The sequence below is a fragment of the Benincasa hispida genome, unplaced genomic scaffold (assembly GCF_009727055.1).
Source record: "Benincasa hispida cultivar B227 unplaced genomic scaffold, ASM972705v1 Contig613, whole genome shotgun sequence".
NCBI lineage: Eukaryota > Viridiplantae > Streptophyta > Magnoliopsida > Cucurbitales > Cucurbitaceae > Benincasa > Benincasa hispida.
The window spans coordinates 186,564-199,195 of NW_024064971.1; the positions used below are offsets into that span (position 1 = coordinate 186,564).

The 12,632-nt window shown below is 36.9% G+C and overlaps 1 protein-coding gene across 1 annotated transcript; it reads right to left on the reverse strand.

Moving 5' to 3' along the window:
* Positions 1-601: 601 nt before the first annotated feature.
* LOC120069814 (mannosylglycoprotein endo-beta-mannosidase) lies at positions 602-9,593 on the reverse strand. The gene is given in 20 exon segments (XM_039021630.1): positions 602-1,467; positions 2,312-2,539; positions 2,638-2,694; positions 2,697-2,761; positions 2,764-3,033; positions 3,036-3,132; positions 3,134-3,291; positions 3,294-3,303; positions 3,513-3,637; positions 3,640-3,669; positions 3,672-3,715; positions 3,805-3,833; positions 3,835-3,975; positions 5,744-5,974; positions 6,590-6,611; positions 6,758-6,772; positions 8,067-8,125; positions 8,268-8,495; positions 8,782-8,920; positions 9,255-9,593. Coding segments are annotated over 20 exon segments (2,877 nt in total). The 5' UTR covers positions 9,407-9,593; the 3' UTR covers positions 602-690.
* Positions 9,594-12,632: the final 3,039 nt, after the last annotated feature.

Consider the following 12,632-nt stretch of genomic DNA (forward strand, 5'->3'; position numbering starts at 1 on the left):
AACCAAACCAAGTTCTAAATAAAATGAAATAATTTATATGAATGAAATCTAAGAACTCGTTTGATATCCATTTATATTTTAGTTTTTTATTTCGGATTTTTTGTTTCGTAGAAACAAAAATCATACATATTTGGTTACAATAACATGTTTTGTTTTTAAAAAATAAAAAACAATAAAAAGTTTCCAATCACTAGGGTCCGAAGGCGTGTGTAAGAGAATGGCAAACACACTCCTCAACCGCTGGACAACCAAAAAATTTCAATGCCCTTGAGTTTCTTTAATACAATAGCCTATGGTTTTTCAAAAACAAAAACCGCTTTTTTAAAGGGAAAAAAATCTTTTAAAATTTTCAAAAACATTTTTAAAATTGAAAAAACAGAAAATACCAAACAAACCTGTTTTTCAAACGCTAAAAACTAAAAACCAATTATTTATCCAACAGCCTCTAAACTGAACGAACAAACTAGATCTAAACCAATAACATATCCTACCTCAAAATTGAACGAGACATGAACCCACAAAAAATTGAACCAAGTGCTAATACATATACATACATACATACATACATACATACATATATATATATATATATATATATATATATTACAAATGCATATTTATTACAAATATAAATAATAAATACATAGTTAATACACAAGATATATAGGAAATTCAACTGCTACCTACATATCAACAGACGGTGAAAGATTGAGAAAGATTCCAACCATGAAGGGTAATTTTTGGAGTAACACCGGGAGGAGCCTCGAAAGAGAGATTGATGGGCATAGCCTCACCAGGAACCAGGGAAAAATAGTTATCTGAGTAATGAACAGGCAGAATTCTTGTATCCCCTCCTTCATCCTCTACCTTCGAATCATGGACCTCAAAGTGAAGAAAGAAGGCGACTCCGACATCATTCCCATCGATTTCAACTAACCTTGTACTGTTGTTTCCGATACTAAAGAAACCAGTGCTGTATTTTTCATTGGTCTGTTCTTTGTTTTCAAGAAGCAAAGAATTTGAATCTAAATCTCCTTGGCCTTGCCTATTGATAAAGTTGTTCTTGTAGGTTAACCTTGAAGATTCTGCATTCTTTGAATTGTTCTGCACATTCGCACTGACTTCATAGCTGGATCCTTTTCTATTAAACTCATATATGACCTTAATGGGTATGCTACTCTTTCTGTAGGGCTCCAACATCTTGTAGTCTCCACCGGACTGATGTAACCAGTAGAAGTTTCTCGAGATAATACCGTAGTTTGATATCTCGTACAGCTTGAGAAGAAGAAAGTAGACAGGCTTGGAATTTTCGTACGTTGGATAGTCCATCTCAGCAATGGATGATGTCTGCTTTGGAGGCAAGGAGAGTTTCTCAAAAATTTTAAAATACGGGCGCGTCCCTTCAAGGTCCCACACGGAGGCTTCAATGGCAACACCAGATATCTCATTCGATGTAGTGTTTACGACCTGTTCAAGGCAGCGAGAAAAACAAACTCACAGTTAAGTTGAGAAAACACAGATGAAAACATTCAAAGTTAAATCCTGGGATTCCCATGGTTACAAGAACATAGGAAATGATGAGATAAATATATAGTTTATGCCCCATTGCTATCAGCCCCCGTCTAAAGAAAATTGAAGCCTTGAACAAAACAAGTGGATTTGGAGTTCTACTCAAAGACCCACCCCTTTCCCAATTATGTTGTTTCTTGTTTCAAACCAAAAGCGGTAGTGTGTAAGTGTTTAAAAGATTATGCTAATGGATTAGGGTGAATTAAATTAAATCAATATCTTAACCTGTTAGGATACTTCCTAACAAGAACAAGATCTGAAATATATTGAAATATAAAGATGAAAATACAAGATAACCCAAGCATAAAGGAACTTGGAACCTCCCTCTTGAGTGTACTCACCCAAGCTCTATATCACTCTACAAGATAACCTCCCCTTCACTCATTTACCCTCCTCTCTATTTATAACAACATGTAGTAACTACCCTTATACAATAACTACCTTTATTCAGTAACTACCTATCTATCTAATTACCCTTATGCCCCTTAACTAACAACATACTAAATATCTAGTACCTAATAAAACCCTCTCCCTCACTTGTAGACTTAGTAATTTGAGGATGGATCAATAAGTGAAAATCACATTAAATTGGTGAGAAAATGACTTTACAAGATTCTAACATAAGACATCTTGCTCTGATAGCATGCTATATTATGGATCAACCCAAAAGCTTAAACTAATGGGTTAAGATAAATTTAACTATATCAATACTTCCAAGAATTACAATATTAGAAAAACTTGCCTCAATGCAGTATGTGCTTAGATTCAGCTGGACATGGATAGGTTCTGCAGCACAACGACATCCAAAGAAACCTGCTGTTTGGTCGAGAAGATGATCGTAGAACTGACCTCTTAGACCTGTCCAAGGATTTTGCGTTTTCCAGATTAGGAAACCAGTGTACTTCTTCCACATTCGACAGTTCCAGCCCTCTATTAGAGCTCGATATTGGATATAATTAGCAAGTTGAGCCTGGAAGTTTCGAATATCAGTAAATAGTTTTAACAGTAAAAAAAAAAAAAAAAAAAAAAACACATGGCACAACTTAAAGCCACAAACTTCCTTTTCACCTTCAAACAAAAGTCATCAAGATCTTTGGGAGAACCGTAAAGTTCAATCTGACTCTGAAAACATTATCTGGTTTGGAATAGGGGATGTATTTTAGGTAATCCCAAATAGGGTTTGGTACTTCTCTACATATCCATGGGGTAGTTTGTTAACCAATGGAATCTGCCATCCTTCGGGAGGCATTGTGGCTCGGATGGTAGCGGCGACAGGCATGCCAACAGAACCAACCTCCGGATTGAATCCATACTTGTAAAAATCATCCTTAAAAAAGTTTTCAGGGCATTGGATCTCATAGGGACCATCAGTGAAGTCTCCTTTCCCATTTGCAAATCCATCCCACATGGATCCTTGTACATAAACGCGAGTACCATCTAGATATTGGCTCGGATCCTCTGTTTAAGGATGAAACTCTCGTCCACTTCTTTTTTGCTTGATACTTGAAAATGAGGATGAAGTTTCAAGTCATTTTTTAAAGCAGCATTGATATCTGGTGGTGGAAACTTGTTCGTTTCCACCGACCCAAAGAGCAAGACTGGGGTGGTTCCTCAAAAGCTTAACTGTGTCTCTTGCACAAAACAAGAAAAGATCATGATCCAGAGGGCCATCAGGATTTGATATTGGATCACCACGTCCATCAACATCTCCAGTAATCCAAATTCTTGCCACACCTACAATTATTTAATCCTCAATATCGATTGACATTACTATTTCAATCTTAGTTAAAAAACTATAAAGTAAATGCAGTAATTAATTAAGGACTATATAAAAAAAAGGATAAGCATGTTATGGAGGAGTTTGACGTGATATGAAAGGGAGAGAGAGAGAGAGAGATAGAGAGAACTCACTTATCCACAATTGAAAAGGAGCTACAACTTACCAACAAGCCGTAGATGTCACAATAATGATAAAATTCCGGCCTCTCCGCCAAACCACCACCCCAACAACGGATCATGTTAAAATTCATATCTGCATGAAACTTGATGTCCGTATGATAACGTTTGTCGAAAGTCGAAGACACCCATCAGATAATATCAATTTCCACCACGAATAAATATAGGCTGCCCATTGACCTTGAACACCCTGCAGGGAAGAAACGCATGAAGGCCCTAAACAATCTAAACAAAAAGAAACTTAATCAAACATGGGCGTGAAATGAACTTAAACTGTACCTTCCACCAGTTGCAGTATCAATATGACTTTTCTATTTTACGAAAACCGAAATCATGACTCCAGGAATCAGACTTCCCAAATCCATCTACGTCAGCAGATATAACAACATTATATAAGTATTGCTTTCCCATTCCGTTCGGCCACCACAGATTGGGCTTGTAGAAATAGAGCTGTCATTCACCACAAAACCACATAGGCCAAAGTTTTGAGCCAACTTATGTGTAATGACTTGTATCTCAGTGAACTATTTGTAGTTAACATCGGACTTCAAAGAAAATACATAGACCTAAAGTAAATTTAGAATTTCCAATTTCCATTACTAGAAGTCTTAGCAAATATCTAGAGACAAAAAAAAAGTGAAGTAAAAGGTAAGTTCATTATCATATTTTATTTTATTGAGAAAAAAGAAAGAAGAAAAGGGCATACAAAAAATAAAGCCCAAAAAAGGGAGATGAACTACAAAAAGGGAGCCCAACAAAATAATATAAAACCTAGAGGATAATTACAAAAATGCTTCATCATGAAAGCTCAAACAGAAACATAGAATCTAAAAAGAGACCTATATCACTAGAAGATCTCTCCACACCCTAAAGATTATATTTCTTTAGTTCCTTATCTTTCATGTTTGGAACATCTCATGTTCTACCAATGGTCCTCTTCCAAAGACAAGCTCCCTTCTTTTTCACCAGTTTTATTGATTCTTAATTTAGAATATCCAATTTCACTTTTGCTCCATGGTTCTTTTCTTCTCTGTTCAGGTTTTTTTTTAATAGAATCAACTACTTTCATTGAGAAAAAATAAAAGAACACAAAGGCTATATATATATATATAAATCAAGCCACAAAAACCCTCAGCGTAAAATGTTTCCAAGAGAATAGTTACAAAAAATCTTCAAAACCAAAGTCCAAAGAGAAACGTGAAACCTCATTGGGGTCTCTTTCCACCAAAACACTCTATTGTTTATCTCCCCCCAAAGATCCCACAAATTTGCACACACCCCAACATCCCAAAGAAATGACATTTCTCTTTGAAAAGCGGATGGAGGAAGAACTCTCTGATCATCAAACAAACATCCCTCTAATGAGCAAGCACAAAATCAAATTCTTGAAAGAAGTCATTCCATACAGATCCTACGAACTGATACTCCCAAAGAAGGTTACCCATGTTTTCCTCCACTTTCCAACAAAGGATGTAACACCAAGAGCCCATTAACAAAGGCATCTTTCTAAGAAGCCTATCCATCGTGTTTACACGCCCAAGCACAACTTGCCAAGAAAATAATTTGACTTTCTTTGGAATCTTAATCCTCCATAACATGTCAAAGACAGCCTAACGGTGGGAGAGGGATCCAATAAATATCTAAAAAAAGACTTACAAGAGAAACCCTCCGAAGGGGAGGGGCTTCACATACGAACGTCCTTTCTCCCAAGCCTAAAGTCAAAACTCTCAATCAAGAAAAGAAGAGAGGCCACCTCCATCATTTTCCTATTGGACAAAGACCGACAGAACCCAAAGGAAAAAGAGACAGAATTTGCCGACCAGACCAAAAACTCTGACATCCGACAATTATTTAAGGAGGATAAATGATATAAATGAGCCTAAAGTCAAAACTCTCAACCGTAGCAAGGCAACATATAGATATAAAACACGATATGAAGATATATTACCCCCTAACTTCAAACCAACTAAAAGGTGGCATCTATCACTATAGAAGTTTTTCTATGGTTTGAGCACCACCAAGAGGAGGTGCAAAACTTGAAAACTTCATTAATCTGTCTCCAAAAGCCAGCTTTGGAGTACGCAAAGCCTATTAGGAGTTAATGGGAAAACAAAATTGTGACATAAGACCTCTGATACCTCGATTTATATAAATATATTGAGGACTGATAAAGAGATTAAAAAAAAAAAAACTGTCAAAGAAAGATGTAATTACCAACCTGAGGAAATGTATATTGTATAGTTGATCCAGCAGGGACAGACACCCTCTGAGACTGAAGATGCTCAACCAAGCAAATGTTACCTTCTATTTCAGTGGTCACTTGAACTTTCACAGAACAGTCTGCAACCCAAGAGCTTTGGTTTTGCATCTCCAGAGTAGCATGCAAGTACACTCTCTTATAATCGTCAAAAAACGTTGATACCAAGTGAGGATCAATAATCTTCACTGGCTGTTCAAAAAAGTAAGCATCAACATGAGACTTTTGAACTTTAGAAACAATCAGAAATGTTTTTCATAAAAGAGAAGATCAACAATGGCATATTAATGAGATGAATGGTCAACCAAAGCATACCACGTGGTAAGAGCATTCGGTGAAATTCTCAGGAGAAATGGAATGGAACAAATCTAATAGGTCTTTGAACAATATTGTGTGTCAATTTGACCATTGTACTATAAAAAGTTAAGTTTCTAATAAGTCCCTAGATATTTTTTTATTCTGTGTCTAGTATGTCCAGATTGTTAACTCCATCGGTCTAATATATATGTGTCCGTGTCATGATAAATGCTGCAGTGAGCTCATTTTGAGCAGTTAAAGCATTTGGTAATGTAAGTATAAACGTATCAATAAATATCAAGACCTATTAGACACGAAATTGAAAGCTTAAGGACCTATCAAAAGTTGAAGTGCACGAAGTAGACTAATACAACCTTGAATGTTTACCCCTGTTAGAAACTTTAGCAATAAGTTGGGTTTTCAAATGAATTTAGGATTTGTTAAATGATTAATGAAAAATTAATGGTGAGGGTTGAAACAGTTTTTTATGGAAGGTGTAGGGACTCAAACAGAAAAATTAAAAGTTGAAGGGCTGAAACAAAACATTTGAACAATTTAAGACCAAAATAGAATAAGTATGAAAGTTAAGATACTAAAATAAGATTATAACCAAAATATTTTTGTGGTAAACAATGTTTTTACAAATTGGATAAGAGGCGTACTTCAAATGAAACTCACCCAGTGTTTCGATCCCTATAGCAACATAAATACAAAAATGCATTATATACGCAGAATTTTGCAGGTATTAGCAGTTGTAGTCCTACCATAAATGAGTATTTGTACGATATAAGTTTCAACTTATTTCTAGTCTGAAGTACAGCGGCCAGATATTGCATTTAAAAGTAAAACAATGGAAATTGGAAATGTTAGTCATACATGAATCTGAATTGACCATACAAGCAAAATATAAATGTAAGTAAGCCATTAAAGTCATAAATTTTGTGTCAGTTTAAAATGGAATTAACTTGTTCATTTTGTTACCATACTATACACAGCTTTCATCTTTTTACTAAAGTCAGATAAGTGTTTACCATTTTTTTTTATTCGTTACACACATCTCAATTAATCTCATGAGACATGAATATACTATTTTCTAATCTCATGGACCAGCTAATTTATTGCCTTTCACTCTTTTTGGTGTCTCGATTCTTGAGCTATAGTCTCCCTTCATTTTCATTAAATGAAAAGTTCTATATCTTGTTAGAAGGAGGGGAAAAAAAGGCAGATGGTAAATTAGAATCTAATGACAAGCTTTATATATTCATGATCGTAAAAGAGTGAAGGAAAAGAAAAAGGGGGGAGGGGGGGGGGGGGGGGGTGGTGGTGTGGGGTGGGGAAGAGTTCCTGGTTTCTGCTTGCGAGAGAGATAATACTTGACCCCAAATATTACCCAAGATATCCTACATCTTAAACTTAGAATAGATCCTATGAAGGTAAGGTCGTCACATATATCTTACATCTATTACCTACTCATTTTCCAAACTTCTCCAATGCATTTTCCCCTTTACCCAACATGCAAAAACCCAAACAGTAAGATTCCAGAGGAAAATTAATGCACCTACGATCAAATATTTGAGGGAAAAACTTTTGTTTATCATTTTTTAAAAGACCATCTATTCATTCGTTTAATGCCCTCTCCTAACTCCAAGAACATGCTAAACTGAATCTGATAATTCAATGCTTCTCTGGTTTGAATACTTGAATGTCTATATCCATATTCTTACAGGGATCTATTTTCAACAAACCACATTATCTATCTGGCCGTCAGTACATAGATCTAAGACATTTGTATAGAATAGTAATTTTGTTGATTGCATATCTAATAGTAAATAGAATGATGCACAGAATTCTTTCAGAACTTTTATTGAAAAAAATAGTCTGATTATTGGCAGAAAGTAGCACCAAACGTAGGTATTACGTGAAATATAATCAGTGAAGAGATAAAGGAACGATTGTACATTTAATTTCATAAACACGAGTTAGTCACCTTATAGGAGTCATCCAATCCCATCCCTCTACATATTGTGCAGCGACATCTTTTCCAATCTAACATGAGATATAAAATATCAGGCAGCGACATCTTTTCCAATCTAATGACTAAATTCTTAGGATGTCCCCTACATATGTGCAGAAGACTTTGATGCACCTTGAGAAAAAATCAGTCCTAGAAGGAGGAAGAACTACATACCTCATGATCACCACCCTGACCTCCCTTGTCTGGAATTCTGCCAGGATGATCTGGAGGGTGAACTAGAACAGCTAGTAAATTTGTGCCATCAGGATGCAAAACTTCAGAGACATCAAGAGAATGCCTTCTAAACATCCCTTTTGGCAGGATCTTTTTGTGACCATTTATGTACACTTCAGCAGAGTAATTTATAGCACGAAAATTCAGGTCCAGGTGCTGAGATTCTAACTGCAAGTTATGAATTGGTTCAAGAAGCAGAATTGACGGGAAAGCTTATATGTTGCATGGTCAAGTAGCTATTTTTCAACAACTTATGCACTAATGTGAATTATTCATATGGCTAATAGCCTTCATAACCCACACATAACAATGCAATTACTACGGCCGCAATCTTTAATTATATTAACTGTAAAGGTCACCAATTCCAGTACCCATAATTTCTTCGTTTAAGAAAATCCCTTCATTGAAGAAGAAAAGAGTATACAGGGCAAAGGCCTCAAAAACAATATCTTACCAGCTTACATTGAAAAGTCGTGAAGAACCAGAAAGTGTAGTACTCTCTCCCAGAATCAGCAATATCAATTATCGTTTCATTTGCTAATCCATAGAACGGATCAGGAACAACTTTATTCTTCACCAAAGTCCCCAATACACTGCCAAACGTGAATTAATCAATATTGTAATTTGTAATCAATTCTATTAACTTAATTCCATATAAAATTAATGAACCCCCTCACAAGTCAGAACTGAAAGTCTCAGGAAACAATTAAGAAATTCCTATTTTCCCTATTTGGGGTTAAAACTCCTAGTCTAACCGAGGTCTACGAGGCGTTGACACCAGTCAAAAAGGACTGATTATAGTTTAATTCTAAGCCTATGGCTCTGTTTGAGTCCAAAACAGAACCACAGCAGCCATGGGGGCGGGAAATCAATTTCGAAACAAATTACTAGAAATGAGAGTAAAGGGAGAGGGGGAGAGGGAATTACGTCCCAGGTACTGCGGCCTCCATCCATGGCGAAGAAGGGCCGATCGAGGGAGGGTGAGTGGTAGTAAGCTGAGTCCCACTGAGCTGGACCTCCGTCGACCTCGCCGCAAGCCAACCGGAATTGAGCTTCACCTTGTTCCCGATTTCCGCCATTGTCAAGGGAGCAGAGAAATTGAAAGAAAAAACGAAGATGATGAATCAAGAAAACGGAAATGGCGAAGGGGATAGTTGGAAACTTGTAAATGGCAATTGGGATTACTGAAAAAGAGGAATTTAACTCTCTCAGCTTCGATGCTTGAGCCTGACATTGTTAGAGAAGGGTGCAATGAAAGTCACGCTATGAAATGATTAAAGGAACTTCAATATTAATATTGTGGTTTTCAAAAGAAATATTGTTCTTTTGAAATTTATTAGAAAAATATTATTGTTTTGGGAGTTCGAGGCTAGAAGCCGAGGGTTAAGGATTCGATTAATGTAGATGTCGAACGTTGAGAACTCGACAAATAAAGAAAAACTTGGAAACAATATATATATTAGGGTTGTCGAGGGTTGAAGTTTCGATTATATTGGTCGAATTTTGAACCCTCGAGTTATTAAAAAAAACAACAATATTTTTACAAATAGTTTGAAAACAACAATATTTTCCTAAATAGTTTCTAAAAGGACAATATTCTTTTAATTTTCCCAATGATGAACTATATTTCAGTTTTTTTTCTTTTTTTTTTCTAATATTTTTTAGTCTAGTCGAATTGGTATTTTTTAAAAGTTGGTAGAGTTGAGTTGATATTTTTATCTTCTAATATTTTCAATCACTCCACAGTCCACCCATTTGTCACTCTCAGCAACTATTGTTGTCACAATTCAATGACAACTCTGGTGACTGATTCCGGCAACCAATTTCGACCTCCAACAACCACTTTCGATAAACAACTCCGATGATCCAACTCCAACAACTATCTTTGTGTCACCAACTCCGATGAGCAATTTCAGGCTCCAACAACAATCTCTGACGACAAACTCCAATGATTAACTCCGACAACAATCTTAGTAGACTCCGATAACTATCTCCGACTACAAACTCTGACAAAAATCGCCTTCAATGATCACGATGACCACTTTCGAGCATGAACTCCAACGACCAACTCGGGACTTCGACAACCACCTCTGACGACAAAACTTCTACAGCCAATTTTAATACCACCTTCATGCGACCAACTTCGGGCTCCGACTATAAACTCTGGTGAAAATCATATCTGATGATTAACTTCGACGACAACTTTTGCGCGACCAACTCTAGGCTCCCAAAACCACCTCTGACGACAAAATTCGCGACCAACTCTAATACTACCTTCATGCGATCAACTTCATGCTCCAACAACCACCTTCGACTATAAACTCTAGTGAAAATCATTTTCGATAATCAACTTCGACATCCACTTCCGACTATTATAAGACCTATGATTGCTAAAGTATTGGTGGAAGGAAAAATGATGGGGTTATGCACGCAATCATGTGTGGTACATGCTTAAGCTATGCGTTTATGCCCATGCGTCGGAGGTCATGCGTTGGAATGAAAATATGTTAGTCTATGCAATGACCATGCGTTCCTTATCACAAGTTTTCTTGCTTTCTCACCAAGTATAACGAGAACGAGTGTTTCTTGAGTAATCCAAGGTCGAACTTAGGGACTTGTCACTCAATAATGCTTGTGAAGCAATGCGTTTGAGGCGATGAATAAAAGTAAAAAGAAGAAGTTTAATGGATTTACACACTACTCCTACTCCTAACTAAACAAATTGAGCAATAGAAGATTTGCGATGAGAATAGGTAGATACACAACAACTATTAACGCATAGTAATGTTTATTATCTTAAATTGCTCGAGTAATCCCAGCTCGTCACACCTAGCGCATCGCACACCTCTCAGTGGTTCAGCCGCATGACTTTATCTCTATAGTGCATGGTGCGTCGAGCATCAGATTGTGCCTATCTCTAGGAACAATGCATACTTTGCTTTAGTGCGTTTCCATCTTACCTTCTCAAGCAGTTAGATGTGGCTAAGTAACTTATAGACATTCATTGCAACAACCCATAGACAAGCGTTGCTACAGCCTTTCACCAAGCAAAGAGGATTAACTCCACTATACTCGCACAACGCACACTTCTCGGTGCGTTGCTACATGCATCCTATCTCTAGGCTACACGATTTAAGTATACAATCGCCTTTGATAAATAAATGATGAAGGTAAACGATGATAAAGATAAAGATGATGAAGAAGATGGCATTGAAGAAATCAAGATATGCATTGATTACAAAATGTCTTAATATCTTAAGCTAAAATGTAAATATAATATAAAGTAGAGAGAAATGAAAGACTCTGCGTCAGGCTGCTGCTGGTGCCATGAATGAATGTGGAGATGTCTCTCTCGAGCTCTATTCTCCAGCGAAAGCTCCAGTCATCACTCCGGTCTGGTTTATGAAGATGAAGAATTCTCACTGAAAATATCGCTTATGCTCTCATATGTGATCGCAAAACCTCTGCCTTGAGGCAGAAGTTTGGATATCTCGAAATGAAGGTCCAAAGGGCTATTTATAGAGTTTAAACGCTGACAGCTATCATGATTGCGTTATGTCTCACTACAGCCTCTGTCGCGGTATGGGGCAATGTCACATCATCTTATCTTGTTGATACTCCCAATGTATGTGTCCGAGCCTGATTCAACTGAAGTATCAATGCATTCTACCCATCTTGCGATCACTCTTTCTATTATGGTCATCACTCCGTGGCTTGCAATCTCTTAAGTGATTACCGCATTCGCTTGATCACCGCAACTTCATAGGTATGGACGCATTCGATCATCGCAACTTTTATGCGATGGATGCATGCGTCATCGCAAGCGTTCGTCTATGCGATAACGGCTTTCAGCACATGCATTTATCTTTGCAGTCACTAGCTTCAGCGCTGCGTTTGATTGCGATTACTTATCTTTCAACGCTTGCGTTTGATTCCTACGATAGCTACAAAAATAGATTACTTTGGTACGGAGTTAACGCATAATATTGGGATCAGTGAGGATTTAGGTGCTAACCGACACAAAACTCAATTTTTCACAAATTCAAGTATTATCACCGCATTTTCTACTTATTAGGCCATAATTCTCAATAAAAGCTTATAATAACTGGCATTTCTGCCAGTTATCACACCCCCAAACTTAGAATCATGCTTGTCCTCAAAACATGCGCTATACTCAAGAAATTCTTACCTCTTCTTCCGGCGTTCCTTTGCGATGACAATTTCTCTCAGAATATAATTAACTCGTTTACCATTTAACATATCTCTCCTCGTGACTATCTCCGCTCTCGCTCGACGTCTCTCGCA